The following is a 23,435-nucleotide window of genomic DNA, read 5'->3' as shown; positions in this document are numbered from 1 at the left end:
TTCTTCCTTGGAAGTGTAGTGTTAAAAGCCTTTGAATGATGTGTGTGTGTGTGTGTGTGTGTGTGTGTGTGTGTGTGTGTGTTGCTGGTCCTGGGGCTTGAACTTGAGCTGAGTGCTGTCCTTGAGCTTGTGTGCTCAAGGGTAGTACTCTGCCATTTGAGCCAACCTCTACTTCCAGCTTTTTTGTTGGTTAAATGGAGATAAGAGTCTCATAGGCTTTCCTTCCTGGGCTGGCTTTGAACCGTGATTCTTAGATTTCAGCTTCCTGAGTAGCTTAGGATTAAAATCATAAGCCATTGGATCCTGGCATGAAGAGTGTTCTTGTAGTGTTGGGAAGCATGACTTCTGGAACCTTCCATGATGATCCCCAAGTTAGCTAGGCTACTCTAATGAGACCTAGTCTTTTTTTCCATCTTTAAATAATTGTACAAAGTGTTTCCACTTAACAACACTGTTTATGAATACGATGCATCTTAGTGATGTTTATGAATACAATGCATCTTAGTGATGTCACCCTTGCAGCATTCTCGCCAGTCCCTCCCAAAGACATAGTCTTTTTTGGAACTTGCTATTTATCCAGTTTTTAAAACAAACTTCTATAAAGTTTCAAATGTAAAGTATTCACCTGAGACACATGCGTGAAAAAATAAAGTTTCATAAGCCAGATAATTAGAATTAGTATTTGTAAAGCCTCCATGAAAATAATGTATTCTTGCTTCATGAACTGATGTTTTCTTTTTATGTGCTTCATGTAGATGAATGGACAGAGGTGGACAGAAAACGAGGTATGCTATCTCTAGACTGCATGTATTCAGTCTGCATCCACAAATAGTTCACCTAGTCCACTATCAGTGGGGCTTAAAGTAGAACCACTCTAAGTATTTCTAAGTAGGAACACAGGCATGAGTTTTTCTTTAGTTGAGACATTAGGAGAACATTAGGATCTTTGACTTCAAAGAGGCAAACCCATTATGTAAGATAAAACTCACTTTAACAAAAGGGCCAATTGCATCTAAGGAACCTTTCTTTCTAGTTCCAAGCTTTACAGGAACAACAAAGGCAGTAGCTCCACTCCTAGGCAGGTTGTCCTATCTGGGAGTCCTAAAACTACCAAAGAATTGTATTTGCCAAAGAACTGCTTCAACGTGAGTGACCTTTACACATACACAAGCCCTTCACCTTAGCACAGAGACACCTGTTGAGCAGTGGAGAATAATGGAAGCATGTGGCTGCATGGCTGCAGGATTGTGGGCAGAAAGCATGAGATCATGCATGCAGGATGGCCTCATCTTGGTAAGTGTTAAGTTTACCTCTTACCTACAAATAGCAACAAACTTGAAAAGGTTCTTGACTTCCCAGGAGGAAAAAAAAAAACACCTTTGCTTTTCTCAGTCTTTATATGTCACATTCACCTTCCATCATTTGACATTTGGGTGTGGCTTGCACCTATCAACTGTCCTCCATATTTTAAAGACTCTCATCACACCAAATATGCTGGGGAGGTGACATATATAACACTTAGCAGCACAGACATCAAAATGAATTTCAGATCTACCATCTGAGTGACCTGGGATTTAAAACTCTCTTAAGAGTCCATTTTCTTCCTTGATAGAATGACAGTAACAATTTCAACTTGGAGTTTAAGTAAGATGGTGTGTGTAGGGGCTGGGAATATGGCCTAGTGGCAAGAGTGCTTGCCTTATATACATGAAGCCCTGGGTTTGATTCCTCAGCACCACATATATAGAAAGGGCCAGAGGTGGCGCTGTGGCTCAAGTGGTAGAGTGCTAGCCTTGAGCAAAAAGTAAGCCAGAGACAGTGCTCAGGCCCTAAGTCCAAGCCCCAGGAGTGGCCAAAAAAAAAAAAAAAAAAAGATGGTGTGTGTAAAGTTCTGAACCTATAACCTGGAACATAGGCAAGATTTGAAATATGGTTGACTATCCAGTAGGGTTCCCTAGCTTCTCTGTCTTAACCTTGGCTCCACATTGCATGTTCCAATAAACAAGTGATTTAGAGCAGAGGTAATTGATAAAAATTGGATTGCTTTCATCAGGATAATTATTTCATCAGATTAGCTCAAAGAGAAGCCCAACTACAGTGCTTGATACTTGTATTATATTTCACAACCATCTTTTGACACCTCTCTTGAGCAATTTTTGGCCCATCCTGAAATTTCAGGTGGCAGAATTTCAGGTGTGAAGTGTGACTCTTGAACATTTCATATACACAATTGAATCACTGGAGTTTGAGAGCCCAGTAGTAGCAGTCTTTCTTAGCTACTTATGAAAAATCCCTTCCCTCCTCAACCTTAGCCTCTTCCTGATGAAATTTGGCTCAGGAAAAGGATGTGAAGCTCCTTTAAGTGCCAAAAACTAACTATGGGGCAGACTAAGAATCTAACTAAGATCCTTAAACTGCTCAGGTGTAAATGTGACTGACATAGGCTCTCTCTGAAGCAAAGATGTATCATCTCCTTTCTCTGTGTGCCTATGGTGTTTACCTCAGTATCTAGTACACATAGCAGGTTTGCCTAGGTGAACCAGTGGTGAGAAGAAAATGTGTTAACATGAGTCTGAAAAATTCAATGTGAGGTAGGATTCCTGGGTTCCACAACCCAACTGTAAAACTTGTGTTTTCTCTTTGGTGGTGTATGTGCACACTGCTCTGCCCCCAGAGGTAGACCTGCCATCTTCTGCTCCCAGCAGGTGAGCCTTCTGCAGGTCTGTTATGGGAACCATGGTGATAGTTTCTTCATGTCCCAGGAGAAAGGCTTCATTTGCTTTTTGCTTTGCTGTGGAGCTAACAATCACCTTTGGGTTTTCTTCCTTTTCGAACCAATTTATATGGGGTTAAGCTGTGTTCCTAACCTGGCAAGGGCTCAAAGACCCTAGCGAAATGACTCAGCTCTTGGTCTGTGGAAAACTCCTCCCATGCCCTCCTTTGAGGAATTGTGTGGCTTTTCAGTTGTGCCTGTTTCTTTGCAAATTCCACATTTTATATGTAGGCTATGGCTTTAAAAGAAAAAGAAAGAATGAAGGATAAAAAGAACACCCAGTCTATTATAGGTCATTGCTTGTTGATCAAGGATAAAGGCCAGGCTTGAGGCGGACCCAGAAGGGGTCTGTGTGTCTACACTGTCCTCATGGGGAGAGTGTTAGTGCACTGTAAAGGTGAGTGTGGTGGGTAGAAATGGTCAGATGTGAAGAGGCTCATGTTAGCAATGGATCTAGTTCTTCCTCACTGAATCTCAAATGGGATGAAATATAGAGGAACAGGATGGAGTCTAGAGGAAACTCCAAAGGTCAAGGACAAGTTCAGCACTTCTGTAAGGAGTCACATTCAGTTCTTTGGGTTAGGAGGAGGAGGATGTATCTTCTTCCCTCTCTCTAAAAGCAATCTTTGTTGTTGTTGTTGTTGTTTGGATCAGTCATGGGGCTTTAACTCTGGGCCTGGGCTCTGTACCTGAGCTCTTCAGCTCAAGGCTAGTGCTCTACCACTTGAGCCACAGCACCACTTCTGGTTTTCTGAGTGGTTTATTGGAGATAAGAGTCTCACAGACTTTCCTGCCCAGGCTGGCTTTGAACCATGATCCTCAGATCTCAGCCTCCTGAGTAGCTAGGATTACAGGTGTGAGCCACTGGCGCCCAGCTAATATCTTCTTATTTCATTTATTTCATATTTATTTTATTTATTTTGGGAGATCATATTGAAACAACAAATGTTTGGGTTACATTAGTCAATTTCTGCACAGAGATTTTCTTATGTGGTTAACAATATTTCCTTTTTTTTAATGTAAAGCAGTATCTTTTAAGATTTAAGTATAACCAGTCCTCAGCTTCCCTATTCCCCAGCTAGAACTGGACTTAAGTGGTAGGATGCCAGCCATGAGTGAAAAAGGTGAGTGAGAATTTGACCCCTCTCCGGGTTCAGGCCCCAGTACCAGCACACACACACACACACACACACACACACACACACACATATGCAAGTTGGACTAGAACATGGCTTAAGTGGTAGAGTTCCAACAAAGCAAGCAACCCAAGCAAGTAAGGCCCTGAGTTCAAATTCTGGTGCCACTAAGAAAAAAAAATAATAAGGCTGTTGCTGAGCCTTCAGCACTTTGTTGATTACTTATAGGTAGAGAGTGACTTCCTACTCTATATTGCCTTAACTCCCTAAAGATACATGGCTACAGCCAATCACTTGGTATGTCCTGAGTTCAGCAAAAGGAGGAGTTTAGGTCTTTCAGGAATAATCACTCATATTTACTAGCTGATTTTATATAAAATTATTTTAAATACTACTTTTCTTTCAGATTTTAATTAGTATATGTCACCTTTAAGCCAAAACACCTAGATTAAGAATAATCTAGGGGCTGGGGATGTGGCCTAGTGGCAAGAGTGCTTGCCTCCTATACATGAGGCCCTGGGTTCGATTCCCCAGCACCACATATACAGAAAATGGCCAGAAGTGGCGCTGTGGCTCAAGTGGAAGAGTGCTAGCCTTGAGCGGGAAGAAGCCAGGGACAGTGCTCAGGCCCTGAGTCCAAGCCCCAGGACTGGCCAAAAAAAAAAAAAAGAATAATCTAACCAGGCACTGATGGCTCACACCTGTAATCCTAGCTACTCAGGAGACTGATCTGAAGATTATGGTTCAACGCTAGTTTGAGCACACAAATCCTTGAAACTTTCATCTCCAGTTAACCAGCAAAATGCCTCAAGTGAAGCTGTGGCTCAAGTGATAGAGTACCAGCCTTGAACTAAACAGGAGTGTGAGGCCCTAAGTTCAAGCCCTAGTACCAGTATATAGACATACACAAGAATCATTTTTTTTTTTTTTTTTTTTTTTTTGGTCAGTCCTAGGCTGTGAACTCAGGGCCTGAGCACTGTCCCTGGCTTCTTTTTGCTCAAGGCTAGCACTCTGCCACTTGAGCCACAGCGCCACTTCTGGCCATTTTCTGTATATGTGGTGCTGGGGAATCGAACCCAGGGCCTCATGTATATGAGGCAGGCACTCTTGCCACTAGGCCATATCCCCAGCCCCCACAAGAATCATTTAAAGCCAAGCATACCTGTTCCTATTTCTCATATCCACGGGTTTTACTGGCCCTTTACTAGTGATAATTGAGTAGTACAAAATACCTAAATGAAGACCTAAAATTATATGCATGTTGGTTTTTATACTAATTTATTCACACCAGGTATAAATTTTCATTAAACAGCAATATTACTACAGTGTAAAATCAATACTATAGATCAGATGTAGAAATTCAGACATCCTAAAATAGTGCTATCTGAAACACATCTCATAGAAACATTAAAAATGCTTTAATCTCTAACCAGTTTCTATTTTCATAAAATGTTTCTCCAGTCAATTATCACTTGTCCCACTTTTATGAAATTGAGTATTAAGTAAAAATGTGTAGGTTTTCTTTTTTTAAAACAAGTGTGTGCTGTTTCTTATTTTAAGGCAATGCCATAATCTAAAATTCTTGTAAGAATCTTAAGAAAAAATGAGGGAAGGAATGAGTTAAGGGAGATAATGCTGTGGAAGTGGTCTGTCACCTCTGAAGCACAGCCTTCTTGAACATTGTCAACATGGATATTTTCCTGAAATGGTGTCACAAAGCAATCCTGCTTCCTAAAGGGACACTTCTGCTTTGTCCCCAGGGAGCCAATCTCACCAGACACATAGCACCCCAACTCTGTCCATGCCCAGCTCCCTAATTCATACCCAGAGAACACTTCTAAATAAGGCTTCCTCCTCCTGCACCTTCCTCACTCAGCTAGACTCTCTCTTGTCTCTACAGTTCTGAATGACATCATTTCAACCATGTTCAATAGAAAGTTTATGGAGGAATTGTTCAAACCCCAAGAGCTTTACTCCAAGAAGGCCCTGAGGACTATTTATGACCGTCTGGCTCATGCTTCCATTATGAGACTGAACCAGGCCAGCATGGATAAGGTAAGCATGGATAAGGTCATCTTAGCTGTATTTCTTGTACCTTTCTGGATGAACCTAGACTGGGATCAGATAAGATGACCTAAGCAATGATACATTGCAAGAAATAAATACTTCTAAATCTTAGCAGCAGTTGAGTTTTTGAATTGGGAAGAAGCTTGGAAGTCATCTTCATCGACCCCTCTATTATACCTTATGCCATCCCACCTGCCCAAAGAGAATCCTGCTTTTCATGCCAGCATTTATGAGCCAGGGAACAAATACCACCCAATACAAGACTAAGTAGGGGGCTGACTAGTCCCTAAAACTTCAATTTGAGGGGGAAGAGGAAGGGAGAGGGGAAGAAAGGGTAGTTGGGGGAAGAAAAGGTAGTTGGGGAGGGTGGATATAATCCAAGCCTGATTTTTACATGTACGGAAATGTCACTGTGAAACCTATTAATATACACAATGAATATGCATTAAAAATCTTAATCGTTAAAAAAAATTGCCAGGCACTGGTTGCTCACACCTGTAATCCTAGCTACTTAGGAGGCTGAGATCTGAGGATCACAGTTTAAAGCCAGCTGGGGTAGAAAAGTCTCCATGAGACTCCTGTCTCCAATTAACTACTCAAAAACTGGAAGTGGCACTGTGGCTCAAGTGATAGAGCACTAGCCTTGAACATAAAGAAGCTCAAAGACAGCGCCTAGGCCCGGAGTTCAAGCCCCACAACTTACTAAATAAATAAATAAAAACAACTTTAAATCTAACTTATTTGCCATAAATCTCAGCTCTGCAGTGAGGAAACTAGGCTTTTTTTTTTTTAAGCAAATTCTGAAATGCTCGATCTTGACTTATAATGTGAACATGCCTATTTCTTTAGGAAATTAATAATTAGGGCAGTCTGATTGGTGGGAGGAGGGGAGGTGTGGGTGTGCACACTGGTCCTGGGGCTTAGACTCAGGGCCTGGGCACTGTCCCTAAGCTTCTTTTGCTCAAGGCTAGTGCTCTATCACTTGAGCCACAGGGCTACTTCCAGCTTTTTCTGAGTAGTTTACTGGAGATAAAGATTCTCACAGACTTTCCTGACTGGCTGGCTTTGAAACATGATCCTCAGATCTCACTCATCCTCCTGAGTAGCTAGGATTAGAGGCATAAGCCACCAGTGCCAGGCTAGGACAATCTGGTTTTTAAATACTAATTCCACACAAATGAAAAGCAGAGAATAGACAAATCTATTCAGAAAGATTCAGAATAATTTATGTAGATACTCTATCACCAGGAAAAGAAAAGTGAAGCTCCACTTGTTAACTCTCATTTGTTAAGTCATTGTTTGACTTCCTTCCAAAGATAGCATGGGAAGGAGGAGGAAACAGATTCACTCCTCTCCCAAACCTATTACCTATCTAAGCATGAGAAAAACACCAAAGGTATTGTCACACTACCAAATATCTGATCCATATTCAAAACTGTCAAAGTCACCAAAATTAAGGCAAGTCAGAGAAAACCTCACAGCCAAGAAGAGACTCAGAAAACACAAGGATTAAATGTGATGTGATGTCCTGGATAGTGTCTAGAGCACAAATAAGAGGAAACTAATGAAATCCTAATCAAGCATATATACTTTGGTTAACTTAAAAAATAATTATTATTCCTTTTCAAGGTGTTCCATTTTTTTCCTATGCATCAGTATGTTTTTTGTTGTTTGGGGGGTATTTTGTTTGTTTTGTTGGTCATGGAGCTTGAACTCTGGGCCCGGGTGCAGTCCCTGAGCTCTCTTCAGCTCAAGGCTAGCACTCTACCACTTGAGCCACAGTGCCACTTCCAGTTTTCTGGTTGTTAATTGGAAGAAAGAATCTCACAGACTTTCTTGCACGGGCTGGCTTTGAACTATGATCCTCAGATCTCAGCCTCCTGAGTAGCTAGGATTACAAGTGTGAGCCAGGGCCGTATAGAAAGTCACCAGTAATGGAATCCTTGAATTCAGGTATTCCTCCTCCAAATCCCGTGCCCACAGAATATGCCCAGCTGCCAATGTTATATATGGTTTCAGCAGTACACCCTATGAGATGACCAGAAATCCTGGTTTTCTCCTATTCTAGCTTTTTTACTAACAACATGCCCTTCCTCTCAGGTCACCGGATGGGTCCAGAGGTGATTATCAGTAAATGCTTGCTGAGTCGTTGCTTGCAGTTCTGACATCTACTCTTATGATCCCACTAACTTTGTATATGGATTGACAGCTCTACGACCTGATGACCATGGCTTTCAAATACCAAGTATTGCTGTGCTCCCGTCCCAAGGATGTGCTGCTGGTCACTTTCAATCATTTAGATGCCATCAAAGGATTCATCCAAGACTCCCCAGCTATCCTGCATCAAGTGGATGAGACTTTACGGCAGCTGATAGATGTAAGAGCATCACCAGTTTACTGCCTCTCAGCCCCAACACTTATTCTCATTGCACTGTTAGAGCAGGTAGGTTCTAGGACAGGGAGAAAAGAGTGAGCAGTGGCAAAGGCTGCCACTCTCCCAGAAAATTCTAAAAGCCAACTACAGGCATTCTCAGGCCCTCAGCTTCTACCTTCATAACTACAATGCAGAGATATAAAGCCATGTTCTTTTCCTCCTGACTTCTGAAAGGGAACTGGTAGTAGGTATCTGCTTAATCTTAGAGAATAGCTTCTCTGTCTGTGGAGAATAGGAAATTCAAAGTGCACCCAACACTCCACAGCGCAGCTCCCGAGCCTGTGCTGCATCCCTGGCCAGTCAGTTTGCTTTTTGCTTCCCCAATAAATCCATCTTTTTGCTTGAGACTGTCTCTGAGTGGTGGGCTCTTGGAGGGATGCAGAATCCCCTCACTCAAACCCCATAACATTTCTCCCTCTAATGGGGAGGATGTGTGTTGACAATCCCATTTCCACTCCTCCTTGCTGGTCTGGCTTCCATCCCTGAGCATCCTGACCCTGCGTGTTCATACTGCTCTCTCCCTGAGAAAGTTAAGTGTTTCTTTCTGGCTTGCCTTTGGCAGACATACGGGGCTCTCTCGGCTGGGGAGTTCCAGCTGATCCGACAGACACTCCTCATCTTCTTCCAAGACCTGCATATTCGGGTAAGTGAGCAAGCAACCAAGTCCCCTCTGCCCCCAGCAATTGCTGACCTGGGGACACAGGGGTCATCAGGGCAGGCAACTTGGTTTGCCTACTTGGTAATGTCTGACATGGTTTGAATCCATGATAATAAGCACTCAGGAGACAATGATGGCGCCAATCCTTTGCAGTTACATTATGGGTTTCTTTGAAATACAGTTATGTCTCTGCCTCCACCTATCCTCTGCTCTTGAGGAATCTCTTTCCTCCCTGCTTTGGCTACCAACTTCTATGCCTGTGACATCTGACTAACCTCTACTCTGCCCTTGCCTCCCTGGCTCCTCCCACCCCCAGAGACACAGCTCCACCTACTTGCTGAAATCCCAGCAAGATGCCCACCAGGGCCTCCACCTCCATGGCTGTGTACTCTAATCCCCACAGTTGAAGTGCTGCCTCATTTTCTTGTTTCTTCTGAGGGCACCGCCTTCCCCTCACTCACTTAAGTGCTCAGAACCAGTGCCATTTTTTTATTCCCCTTCCCTGATCTTCATCCAAGGCATGTAGAGCCTCCTTCCACAGCCACACCCTCCCCCTCCATTCCTGCTGCCTCTAGCCTAGCTAGGGTTCAAATACTTCTCTCTCCTTTGTCTTTTCCGTTCTTTTTATTTTCTTGTGGTACCAGAGTTTGAACTCAAGGCCTCCCATTTACTAGGCTTAATTGCTCTGCTAGGATTCTCCCACTTAAGCCATGATTCAAGCCTGGCTTTTTGCTGGTTATTTTAGAGATTGAGTCTCATACTTTTTTGTCTGAGCTGGCTTTGAACCATGATCCTTCAGATCTCAGCCTCCTGAGAAGCTAGGGTCTATGAGCCACCAGCACATGGCTTGCTTATTCATTCATTCATTCATTTGCTAGGGCTTAGGCTATGCAAAGCCCTCCATCACTGGGCAACAGCCCCAGCCTAGCTTCACATACTTCTTGCTCATTATGCCTCCAAATTACTCTCTTTTCTCCTACCATGACTAGGCAATTCAACACCTTATTAAAAACACATTTCAGAGCGTCTAAATTCAGGCTTGCTTATCTTGGACAGGACTCTGATTCTATCCAATAATTTAACAAACTGGCATGGGAAAAATGGTAGGATTCTGCAAAATAACCAAGGCAGTTAGACAGTCATTGTGTCTAAAGCCAAACATATGGCTGTGACTTTGGGCAAATTACTTCTATTGAGCCTTATTTTGTTACCTGAAAAAATAGAAATTACAATATTTAATTTACTTTGTTGGGAGGATTAAATGGAGTAGCATATACAACATTCATGCATATGGTATAGGGTGCTTTGGGAAAGACATGAAAGAAACTGGTCATAGTAGTTAGAGAGACTTGTCATTATACCCACTTGTGAACCTGTGCATAAATAACACAGTCACCTAACAGAAGAAGAAGAAAAATATAGTGCCTGATTTTATTTCCCTTCCACGGGCTCAAGAACACAAAAAGATTTCAATTATAATACCCATTTTTTTTAATGCTCATAAATTTGCCTGTATTTGCTATGGATGGAGCAATAACATCAATATAAGTTAAGCTCTCTAGTAGTCATGGAATAAAATTTTCAAAAGTACATAAGATTAAGTTTGCAACAAATTTAAAAATCAGTGTTAAATACTGGAAATTCCAAAAGTAGTGGGCATTTTTTATGGGTTATAGTAATACAAAGAACCATATTGATTTCTCATTTTGACAAGATAAAATGTATTTTAATGAAGACTGGACTAATAACAATTCTGTATCAAAATCATTAAATGTTTTAAGCCACAAGATGCATTTATCTTTAATTTCTAAGTGAACAGGCAATAAAACATCCAAATGTTTGTCACAAGAAATAGAAATCACGTGTCCAGACAATAACTTGTTCTGGCTTTTTGCTGATTAACTAGAGATAAGAGTCTGCCTATGCTGGCTACAAACCATGATCCTCAGATCTCAGCCTCCTGGGTAGCTAGGATGATAGACATGAGCCCCCAGCACCTGACATTGAGCACTTGATATGGCCAAGAAATTGAGTTTTAAATATTTATTCATTTGTGCTTTGGACAGGACATCTTCAAATGATACAATCAAGGACAGCCCTTCTGAGAGCATGACTAACAAAAATCTCAGGGAAGTACATCTAAGTTGAAGTTACAGCAAGGTCAGACTCCATAGGTAGGAAAAAGTATGATGTGTTCCTTGGTTAAAGAAAAGGCCCATGTGAGTGGAGCATATTGCCTACACCAGAAATTATACTCAGAATAAAGGTAACATCTGTATAACATGGATACTAACCAATCAGAACAGAGGTCAATCAAAAATAAACTGATATTTACTTGACTACTTAGCTGTCAGCCCAAGAAAGGAGCTTATTCTAAGAGCAAAAAGATAGAGTCTTCGAAGGTAAGTGGTAACAGACCTTGATTTACATTTTGGACATGAACTATATGGAGCAAAAGTTAGAAAGAGGATAGCAATTAGAAAACTGCTACAGAAATCTACATCAAAAGCCGGAGAGCTTGGCTTCAGGGTTGGCAGGGGAGTTAGAGAGAAGTACTCACATTCAGGATATTCCCCCTTCAAGGTGATGCCAAAGACGTATTAGGAAATTGAATATGGGGAATACAAAAATGAAAAATTAAAAGCAACTACTATGTTTTTTACCTCAACAACTAATAACACCGTTTATTGAGTTCAGGAAAGACTGATAGGACATATACTTAAGATACAAAAATTAACAGATTTAACTTGATTTACTTATAAGCCATCCAAATGACAGTGTCAAAGAGATAGCTAAATAGGAGGCCGGGAATATGGCCTAGTGGCAAGAGTGCTTGACTCATATACATGAAGCCCTGGGTTCGATTCCCCAGCACCACATATATAGAAAATGGCCAGAAGTGGCGTTGTGGCTCAAGTGGCAGAGTGCCAACCTTGAGCAAAGAGAAGCCAGGGACAGTGCTCAGGCCCTGAGTTCAAGGCCCAGGACTGGCAAAAAAAAAAAAAAGAGAGAGAGAGAGAGAGATAGCTAAATAGGCAAACCTGGAGCTCAGAGATTCAATGGGAATCATCAGCATAGAGCAGAGGTCTGCTGACCTTTGTTTGGAGAAGGCTGGTCATCCTCCCTGACTTGTATACCAGGACCTAGAGTGAGACTATACTACAGGCAGGCTGTAAGAAGCATGGTGAGCATTCAGTCAGCTTCCCCTCACTTTCAGGTCAGTCTTCTCACACCCTCAGAACCTCACCCCTCCTCCTGCAAGGTCAACCATCAATCATGACACTGTCAGAATCCATGTTGAAGGGCTGGGAATATGGCCTAGCAGGTAGAGTGCTTGCCTAGCATACATGAAGCCCTGGGTTCTATTCCTCAGCACTACATATATAGAAAAAGCCGGAAGTGGCACTGTGGCTCAAGTGGTAGAGTGCTAGCCTTGAGCAAAAAGCCAGCCAGAGACAGTGCTCAAGCCCTGAGTCCAAGCCCCAGGACGGAAAAAAAAAAAAAATCCATGTTGATGTTCATTGTGCACCAGTGTTTACTGAGTATCTAAATCCCTGACCACTCTCTCCATGGCTACCAGTGTCCTGCCATCACCCTGAGAAAGATGACTCATGAAGATGTCCCATCCAGCAAGGCAGCCCCCCACACAGAAACCTTCATTTCCTCCCACCACAGAAAATCATTAGACAACAGGGTAAATGCAATAGAGGCTCATTGGTGTTTATTCTGAGATAGGAGAATATAAAGAGAGGGCATAAAGTAGAGTATGGTCAGTTGTACCCAAGACAACACCATTGGCTCCTGCCTGCAATTCTACCTACTCAGGAGACTGAGAAATTCTTATTACCAATTAAGCATCAAAAGGCTGGAAGTTGAGGTGTGGCTCAAGTGGTAGAGCACCAGTCTTGAGAGAAAAAAAAAAAAAGCTAAGTAAGCAGGAAGCCCTAAATTGATGCCCCAGAACCAGCACAAAAAATAAAAATTCACCAGACCCCTGAGAACCCAAGGGGAGGACTGTCTGGGGAGAGAAGATATCTGAGTATGGGGAACACAGGATGCAGGAAAGCGGCTGCAGAGACATGATCTGGCAGGCAGCAGGGAGCTGTGAAAGATTTGAAACAGGACATGGTTAGATGAGAACTCAAAAGGGTCTTACACAATAAAATGGAGAGTGAACTAAAAGCAGATGAGAAGGCAGGCAGAGATCAGTTCTAGCAGAGATGATGAAATGTGCAATAGGCTGCAGGAATTGGGAGAAAGAGTAAGAGGTAGGGACAAAGAATGCTCACTAGATTGACAGGTCTTGGCAAGTGAAGACATAGGGAGCTCAAAGTGCAGACTTGATTGCCTAGTAGTAATATCCACTGAGACTGGGGTCCTCAGAGCAGGAGCTGGGTGAAGAAGACAAAGATGAGCCTTTTCCTGGACAAATTCTCTGTGTACTGTGGCTCCAACAGATGGACATGTCTAAAGGGCAGTAGGAAAGATGGGGCAGACACCCATGGAAAGAGACTAAGTGTAGCTTGAGATGTGTGAGCCATTAGCACAAGGTGAGCACCGGAGGTGGGAATAGATGAGGTTACCTGGGAAATGAAAGGCTTGAGAGAGGAAAAGGCACTGGAAAGTCAGACCGATGACTGATTCCAGCAGAAGACTGACCACATTGTCCTGTCCAGATATAAGGCAGAATCTCAGGTCAAACACATGACCTAAGTCTGTACATTTCAGAGTTCCCATACTCTATCTTATTAGAGTTAGGCAAACAAAGGGTCAAACGCATATATACTCACTTTCCTTCCAAGACTTCTTTGTCCATTTTACTAAACTAGCATCCCTTTGATCACAAAATGTCCCCCAGCCTGCACTCAAGCTCATCAGTGAACTCATAGGTAGGTGTTATGTAACATATCCAGCTTTTTCATGTCCTGTCTGGTTCAAGTATCCAAGTAGACTGTGGGGGGAGGGGTGTATGTTGTTGGGGATTGAACTCAGGACCTCATACATACTAAACAAGCATGTCGCCACTGAGCTAAATCCCAGCCCTTCAAGCAGACTATGATAAAAGCATCAACTACCATTTATTGAGCATTTTATTACATGCCCACTCTAGTTTTTCTTTTTTCTTGATGCTAGAGATCAAACCCAGGGCTACATGCATTCTAGGTGAACATTCCGAGCTACATTCCTAGGTCCTGATTTTATACATTATCTGATTTAATTGTCATACTAACTCATACAGTAGGCATTTTTTGTGGGGTTTTTTTTTGTTTTTTTTACAGTAGGCATTATTATTACCAAATTTACCAAAAGGAAAATCGATGCAAGCTGGATGCTGGTGGCTCAGGGACAATGCCCACATCCTGAGTTCAAGCTTCATGACTGACAAAAAAAGGGAAATAAAAGAAAATTGTAAAAACTAGAGCCAGGGTTGAGGGGTATAGTTCAGTGGTATACAGCACATGCTTAGCATATGCAGGCCTGAGTTCAACCCCCAAAAAGGAAAAAAAACCAGAGCCAAGGAGCCCAGTCTGACATCAGTGCCCAATGGCCAACTAACAAACTCCTACCTCTTGGTATTTTCACTGCTTATTCTTTTTTTTCTATTTTTTTCTTTCTGTTCTTTTTTATTAGCATAAAGGGATTTCATTGTGATATTTACATATGTATATAATACTTTGATCAAGTAACATACATTTATTCTTGATATTACTAATATCAAGAATTTTTTGCAGAAATTGGAAGAATTTTTAGAGTTTCTCTGTATTTTACAGATGAGGAAGTTAAGACTAAGATTACTTAAGTGCTACAGTTTCTTTGTGTCTGTTTGTCTGTGTGAGCACGTGCGACAGTCCTAGGGCTTGAACTCAACCTGGATGTTTGCATCCTGAGCTTTTTTGCTCAAAACTAGCGCCCTGTCACTTGAGCCACAGCTCCACTTCCAGCTTCTTGGTGATAAATTGGAGACAAGGATCTCATGCACTTTCCTGCCCAGGCTGGCTTTCAACCTCGATCCTCGGATCATACCTCCTAGGTAGCTAGGATTACAGGCGTGAGCCACCAGCTCCTGGCTGAGTGCTATAATTTCTATTTGGATTTACACTGTGAATGGCCAAAAGCTTAGTATCAAATGCAGAAGCCACTGGGTGGCAATGGGCTTAATGTCTTTTTAATCATGTAAGAGACTAATGCTCTCTGGAGCCACCTGCTCTAGCCCCACACTTCTCACCAGGCCAGCATGGAATTAACAGCTCAAGATCCAGAGCCAGAAACATAAGAGTGAGTCTTGAGCTATGCCCATTATGAGTGCCTTTCAACTTCTCTCTGAGCCACTGATTCTTCATCAATAAAATGGCAATATGGTTCTTCTAGCACAGGTCATAGCTGCATGGAAAGTTAACAGGGACCAAAGAGTAGGTCTGTCTTGGTTTTGAATTCTAGCCCTGCCTCTTGTTTTTCCTGTTGGGAAATTCACTTTATCGTAACCTCAACTACCTCATCTTTAAATGGGGATATACTACTTGCCTTAAAAGTTTGCTTCTGAAGCTCAGATGTAATCTTGTTTGTAAAAACCACCATGACTACATATTGGTTTTGATGTGTTCTTCTTTCTTAGTGTTACAAACTGAGCAGCATTCCAAAGCCACGACATGCTTTTCATCCTCAGAATATACCCAGAAAAAATGATACTAAGCATATTCCTTCCAGGTATCCACATTTTTAAAGGACAAGGTTCAGAATTCTAATGGGCGTTTTGTGTTGCCAGTGTCCGGGCCTGTTCCCTGGGGAACTCAAGTTCCTGGACTCATCAGGTGAGTTTTCCACAATAATTTCCCATCAGTGCTGAGGGTCTAGGAAGACAGACTTAGGGCCACTACATAGAACATGGAGAACTACACAGCACCATGGAGCCACTTAGGTTCTGCTCGCTTATCCTTTGATCAGGAAAGCTCAGCTGTGGAGGTTAGGATCTGATCCCAGCTTTGCCACTTAGCAGAGGAATTTGAAGCAAGCCTGAACTCAGTTCTCCAGGATTAATTTCCTCATCTGTTAAATGATTTTGTGAGGATAAACAAGACAAATAAGTGCTCCAAAATGCTTGCACAGTCCGGGCACCAGTGGCTCACACCTGTAATCCTACTCATGAACCTGAGATCTGAGGATTGCGGATTGAAGCCAGCCCAGTCAGGAAAACGTGTGAGACTCTTATCTCCAACTAACTACCAAAAAGCCAAAAGTGGAGCTGTTGTTCAAGTGGTGGAATGCTAGCCTTGAGCAAAATGGTTACAGAACAGCTCCCAGGGCTGGGAATATGGCCTAGTGGCAAGAGTGCTTGCCTTGTATACATGAAGCCCTGGGTTCGATTCCCCAGCACCACATATACAGAAAACGGCCAGAAGTGGCGCTGTGGCTCAAGTGGTAGAGTGCTAGCCTTGAGCAAAAAGAAGCCAGGGACAGTGCTCAGGCCCTGAGTCCAAGCCCAGGACTGGCCAAAAAAAAAAAAAAAAGAACAGCTCCCAGGCCAATACCTGCAATAAATAAACATATATACACAAACACACATACACAGCATATTCATATAGATATTCAATGACCATTACTATTTCTGTAGTGTTACCATAATCAGCAACTTTTTCTTTCTTTTTTTTTTTTTGCCAGCCCTGAGGCTTGAACTCAGGGCCTGAGCACTGTCCCTGGCTTCTTTTTGCTCAAGGCTAGCACTCTACCACTTGAGCCACAGAGCCACTTCTGGCTTTTTCTATATATGTGGTGCAGAGGAATAGAACCCAGGGCTTCATGTATATGAGGCAAGCACTCTTGCCACTAGGCCATATTCCCAGCCACAGCAACTTTTTCTTTAAAGAGTACATGCATACCCTTTTTTTTTTTTTTTTTTTTTTGCCAGTCCTGGGCCTTGGACTCAGGGCCTGAGCACTGTCCCTGGCTTCTTCCCGCTCAAGGCTACCACTCTGCCACTTGAGCCACAGCGCCGCTTCTGGCCGTTTTCTGTATATGTGGTGCTGGGGAATCGAACCTAGGGCCTCGTGTATCCGAGGCAGGCACTCTTGCCACTAGGCTATATCCCCAGCCCATGCATACCCTTTTTGTTCTATCATGTACAAAGAATTAGGACACTTAGCAAACAATCCATCATGTATGTCTTCTTCTTTTTTTTGCTAGTCGTGGGCCTTGGACTCAGGGCCTGAGCACTGTCCCTGGCTTCTCTGCTCAAGGCTAGCACTCTGCCACTTGAGCCACAGTACCTCTTCTGGCCTTTTCTATATATGTGGTGCTGAGGAATCAAACCCAGGGCTTCATGTATATGAGTCAAGCACTCTTGCCATTAGGCCATATTCCCAGCCCCATGTATGTCTTTATACTATAGAATGTTCAACAACAAAGGTGAAGAAGTCAAGAAGATAGAATTCAAGCATGGTGGAAACTATGTTCCTGCATCCAAAGAAGGCTCTTTTGAACTTCATGGAGACCGAGTCTTGAAACTTGGAACTAACATGTAAGCAAATTCTCCCTGACTGAATGAACTCAAGTGCAAGGGAGATCGTTTCATTTAAAAATGAGACTTGTGAGGCTGGGAATGTGGCTTAGTGGTAGAGTGCTTGCCTAGCATGCACGAAGCCCTGGGTTCGATTCCACAGCACCACATAAACAGAAAAAAACAGAAGTGGTGCTATGGCTCAAGTGGTAGAGTGCTAGCCTTGAGTAAAAAGAAGCCAGGGACAGTGCTGAGGCCCTGAGTCCAAGCCCCAAGACTGGCAGAGAGAGAGAGAGGGAGAGAGAGAGAGAGAGAGAGAGAGAGAGAGAGACTTCTGCTTTTTTTTTTTTTTTTTGGCCACTCTTGCCACTAGGCTATATCCCCAGCCCGAGAGACTTCTGCTTTGAAAGTCCCGGCTGACAGGAGTTAGGTCTGCCAGATAAAATTCATGCACAGCCCTGACATTTCCAAAGGGTACTCAAGAACTCCAAACATAGGACAACTCAAGAGACTGAATACATATTCATTGTAAGTACCCATGGATGAGAAGTAGCCAAAGCCTCTGTTCAATGGGAGTTTCTAGAAACTTGCAGCCTTCATGTCCTTTCAGTGAATTAAATGAATGGCTGACATTCAGTTGTAGTTTGTCCTCACAGTACCTTTCTAGATGCCATTAATTGTCTCAAAATAAACTTATGAACTATATTTGCAAGTTAGAAGTCAGTGAAAAGGAGCTGGATAATGTCACCATTTTCTGTCAACACTAGGTACAGCATGAATCGGCCTGTGGAAACCCATATGTCTGGAGCATCAAAGAACTTAAACTCACAGACACAAGTGAGCTTCTGCTGCCCTCCTTTACCCTCCCTACTTCTCCCTAGGTACAAACATCTGCATGGGGAAGAGGAGGGAACTCTGTAGATCTCAAAGCTAGCCTACATTGTCCTCATTGTTTGCAATCTTCTCCAGTCTCCATTCAGCTTTACAAGTACACAGGTTTTTAATTATAGCTTTTCATGGAGCCTTCCAGTGATCTGACTAATTAGGTAATTTTAGGCCTGGTTCACCACCATTAATTAAACAGGAACCACATACCAGGACATGGGAAATAGCATTACACCAATGCCATTAGGTCCAGAGTTATTGAATCTAGCACTTGAGTGTGTGCTGATAGTTAAAATGTGCATTGTCAATACTTCCAAATATAGCACAATGTGGTAGCTAAATTTGAAATGGAATTTTGTTCATCTTTAAATTTTCAGTAGGTACACGTGAGCTATAAGATGAATCAAGGAATAGCCAGTTATTAAGCAAACATTTCTCAAACTGCTTTAGTAAGCTTGGACCCAAGGACACAAAGCTGGCATAGATGTGGTTCTATCCTGAAAGTACTTGTAGCACCCTAGGATAGACAAAGTTGGAAATAAGTTGTGGTGGTGAAGTGGAAGATAAGTTCACTGGGTGTTCTGTACCAGAACAATGTATGTTCTGTCCAATGGAGTGGAGGCAGGGGTCAAGAAGAACCAAAAAGTCTTCTCAGAGGAGGTGACATGGAAGTGGGGCTCTACAGGGGAAATGGGCAGGTAGACAAGGTGACAGGATGAGTGAAGGCACAGGGGGCAAAAGAGCACTGTCTCTGGGGGAAGCAGGGGGCAGCATGTCTCCATATAGCTAGACGTAACTGGCAAGTAGCATTGGAGCCCATTAGGGAAAGTCCCTAAACAACTTGAGTTTGTTCTTTATACAAGGTGCATAAGGGCTTACTTCGAGCAAGGAAGAAGGAAAAAAATATCTGCATTATAGATAAGTGACAGCGATGGATTAGTGAGAGTTGGGCGCCAAGTGGGAAGGAAAGGCAAAGGCTGAAGTGTAGGACAGTGAAAGGAGAGAATGGTCTGAAGGGTGCATTCCTGTATGTTGCCACAAGAAGGCAATGTGGGAGCTCCTCCAAAAGCTTCCAGTGGTGAGAAAACTGGATTGAAGAAGCAGAGTTCTTCACTCCTCAGAGGGGGAAGGTACTCCCAGAAGTGTGGGTCCCTAGAGCTCTCCACTCATCTTGAAAGTATAAAAATCTCTGGTTTTCCTCCTTCTAGATCTCCTCTGTTGCTAACATGGGTTATTTTACTTTTGGTTAAGCCTGCTTTCTACACTTTGGTTGGACCCAAAAATAATTTAAACAAGTTGTTGTTTGAATTATTTTATGATACCTCTCTGGGTCTCCAGGGCCTAAGCGGGAAATGTGATCACCTTCGTGTGGCTACAAATTATGCAATTGTTTCTACAGGAAAGCATTGCTCCAAACCCTCTTGCTAAAGAAGAACTAAACTTCTTGGCCAGGCTATTAGGAGGAATGGAAATTAAGAAAGCCAGTGGCCCTGAACCAGGATTCCGGTTGAATCTCTTTACTACTGATGAAGAGGAGGAGTATGTTTTAAGCCTGTTCTTTAAAAATAGATTTTTCTTAAAGAAAACCTAAGTGTATGGAGCTAAGCACCAACAGCTAATGCCTATAACCCTGACTACTCGGGATTCTGAGATCTGAGGATTATGGTTTGAAGCTAGCCTAGACAGTAAAGTTCATAAGACACTTATCTCTAATTAACCAGAAAAAAAGCTGGATGTAGAGCTATGGCTCAAGTAGTAGAACACTAGCTTTGAGCAAAAAAAAAAAAAAAAAATGCAGAGACAGTGCCTAGACCCTGAGTTCAAGCCCCAGTTCAAATACACACACGCGCGCACGCACACACACATACACACACACACACACCCCTAAGTATGATAAGAAACAAACAAAACAATACCACAAACCAGTGCATAGCTAGAGTGGCTCAAGTGGTAGAGTGCCAGTGATAACAAAAAAGCTTGACCCAGAGATGAGGCCCTCACTAATCAGGAGGTTGAGATCTGAGGATCCTGGTTTGGAGCAGACAAATCTGAGATATACTTATCTTCAATTAACCAGCAAAAAGCCAGAGCTGAAAGTGTAGCTCAAGAGGTAGTGCACCCGCTGTGAGCAAAAAAGCTGAGTGAGTAAAAGACCCCAAGTTCAAGCCCTAGTACCACACACACACACACACACACACACACACACACACACCAAACTAATGTCTATACATACATATATAAAGATTACAAATGAAATACCAACAAATTCAATGACCTTCAAATGCTACAAAATGGTATGACTCTCCTGGAGTTATTCAGAAAGAGTTCTAATATTCTACTTAGCACAACACAGCCTGAACAAAAAATATTAGAATCCAAAATGGTCATGCACATAGACTTATCTGTTTGCTAAAATAACAGAGATCTGGGAATGTATCTCAGTAGCAGAGCTCTTAGCTACCATGTGCAAGACCCTGGGTCTAATCTCCAGCACCACTAAATAAATAAATAAATATCCCGGCAATAGTGGCTCATGCCTGTAATCCTAGCTTCTCAGGAGGCTGAGATCTGAGGATCACAGTTTGAAGCTAGCCCAAGCATGAAAGCCCATGATACTCTTACCTCCAATTAACCATCTGAAAATCAGAAGTGAAGATGTGGCTTGAAGTGGTGGAGTGCTAGCCTTTAGCAAAGAAAATATTATGGACAGAGCCCATGCCCTGAATTCAAGCCCCATAACCAACAACAACACAAATAACAGAAAAGAAAAAGCAGAGGAAAAGTGGGACTTGATTTCTTTAGGATTAGACAGCCTCACCCAACATCAATAATCCCCCTACCAACCAAATATTTGAGGTGGAGGCAGCCTTCATTGAAGTAACTTCTCTCATTTATTTGTTTGTGGCAGGAGCTATGTTTAATGCTGGGGAAACAAAAAAGTACTCTAAGACCTAACACCTGTCTTCAGAATCCACAAAATATTCAGTGGAGATGGGGAGGAAAGGTGAAGGGAAAAGAAGATGGGACAGGGAATATTGTTGCCAAGTTACCAAAAGGTAGTTGGCAATGCTAGCCAGGAAAAAACCCTAACCTGGGCCCATTTCTCATCTAGACATGCAGCACTATCTAGACCGGAAGAGTTAACCTATGAAGTCATCAACATACAAGCTACACAGGTATGTACAGGGGATTTCAAAGGATCCAATCCTATTTCCCTCATCTTATAGCAGTAACCTTGGCCTGCAAAGACCTTCTCCTTTTCTAATGGATTATTACTATACTCTATTATCTGACAAAAGGGTTAGCAACTGAAATGCATACCAGTGGTAAGACAAAAATTAAATACCAGCCAGGCACCAGTGGCTTATGCCTTTCATCCAAACCATTCAGGAGGCTAAGATTGAGGCTCGTGTTTCAAAGCCAGCCCAGGCAGAAAAGTCTGAGAGTCTTTTTTTTTTTTTTTAAGTCCTGGGGCTTAGACTCAGGGCCTGAGCACTGTCCATGGCTTCTTTTTGCTCAAGGCTAGCACTCTACCTCTTGAGCCACAGTGCCACTTCCAGCTTTTTCTGTTTATGGGTGCTGAGGAATCAAACCCAGGGCTTCATGCATGCAAGGCAAGCACTCTACCGCTAAGTCATATTTCCAGCCCCAAGTCTCTTATCTCTAGTTTACAAGCAAAAAAGAAAATCTGGTCTGGAGATATGGCCCAAGTGGTAGATAGAGCATGATTTGTAAGCAAAAAAGCAAAGAGAGCATCAATGTCAACACACACACACACACACACACACACACACACGCACGCACACACGCACATGCACATTAAATACCTACTGCCCCCAAAAGCAACCTGTTAATATATCCTCTTCTCTCTTGCTTCTCTAAAAGGACCAGCAACAGAAGGAAGAGCTGGCACGGATTATGGGAGAGTTTGAGATCCCAGAGCAGCCAAAGCAGAGAACCAACAAAGGAGATGACCTGCTCGCTATGATGGACGAGTTATAGTTGCACTGATCAGACACAGCCTCCCACCTCCCCAGAAGGCCCAGAGTCTCCCACTGATTGAGGCTGGTACCTCTAAGTCCCTGATGATGTCATGACAAACTGCAAGGCTGACTCAGAAAACACCCTCTCCTGAAGACACACACGTATATGGATTTTCAGCAAAATATATCCTGGCTGTTAAACCAGACCTTTCCTATTTATTCCTAATTATGTGGTAACTGTAAAACATCCTTGACCAGACACTGAGCCTGAGTCAGTAAGAGGCTACTGCTACAATCATTTCATGTTTACCACATCAGCTTTCCCCTAAAGACCTACATCTCACAGAATGCCTATGAGCCATAACAGAATATCAAATATAGGTAGGCATTATGGAACACATCATAATCCTAGCACTCAGGAGGCTCAAGCTTGATTTCGAGGCCAGTGTGGACTATACAGTGAGTCTCTATTTTAAAAAAATGAAGTCAAGAATTTTTTAGGAGCTGGGGATATGGCCTAGTGGCAAGAGTGCTTGCCTCGTATACATGAAGCCCTGGGTTCGATTCCCCAGCACCACATATATAGAAAATGGCCAGAAGTGGTGCTGTGGCTCAAGTGGCAGAGTGCTAGCCTTGAGCAAAAAGAAGCCAGGAACAGTGCTCAGTCCCTGAGTCCAAGCCTAGGACTGGCAAAAAAAAAAAAAAAAGTCTTCAGAATATTACTCTTCCTGGCAGAATAAAGCCAGGACATGACAAAACACCTTTAGCTAGTAGGACAAATAGAGGTCTGTACTTCTCCAAACTTCTCTCCAACCATCCATATATAAACATTTATCCCATTTGAAGATATGTGCCAAGAGGATATTTGCTTTCCAGCATCGTATAGTCTCCTTACTTCCAGAGTCTGCCTCTGCCACTTACTGAGCTTGCCTTCTAAAGACACTAGCCTGATATGCCTGATATCTGTCTGCTTAGCTTTCCCCTCAGTCACCAAGCTTGGCCTTACTT

The 23,435-nt window shown here is 42.7% G+C and overlaps 1 protein-coding gene across 2 annotated transcripts in view; it reads left to right on the top strand.

Moving 5' to 3' along the window:
• Positions 1–23,435, top strand: part of Oscp1 (organic solute carrier partner 1) — a 50,573-nt gene that overhangs the window by 4,806 nt on the left and 22,332 nt on the right. Inside the window, exons 2-11 of one of the 2 annotated variants that reach the window (XM_048350913.1) lie at positions 756–785; positions 5,810–5,964; positions 8,186–8,353; positions 8,973–9,053; positions 15,774–15,877; positions 17,452–17,580; positions 18,327–18,396; positions 19,844–19,983; positions 21,557–21,620; positions 22,330–22,491. In XM_048350913.1, the coding sequence (XP_048206870.1) occupies positions 756–785; positions 5,810–5,964; positions 8,186–8,353; positions 8,973–9,053; positions 15,774–15,877; positions 17,452–17,580; positions 18,327–18,396; positions 19,844–19,983; positions 21,557–21,620; positions 22,330–22,446 (1,058 nt within the window). In that variant the 3' untranslated portion in view covers positions 22,447–22,491. The remainder of the gene's footprint in view (positions 1–755; positions 786–5,809; positions 5,965–8,185; positions 8,354–8,972; positions 9,054–15,773; positions 15,878–17,451; positions 17,581–18,326; positions 18,397–19,843; positions 19,984–21,556; positions 21,621–22,329; positions 22,492–23,435) is intronic. The other variant, XM_048350914.1, reaches the window with a different exon arrangement.

This window comes from Perognathus longimembris, chromosome 7 (assembly GCF_023159225.1).
Source record: "Perognathus longimembris pacificus isolate PPM17 chromosome 7, ASM2315922v1, whole genome shotgun sequence".
NCBI classification, from domain to species: Eukaryota; Metazoa; Chordata; class Mammalia; order Rodentia; family Heteromyidae; genus Perognathus; species Perognathus longimembris.
Note: the sequence above shows the minus strand (reverse complement) of the source record. Positions and strands in the feature narration are given on the sequence as shown.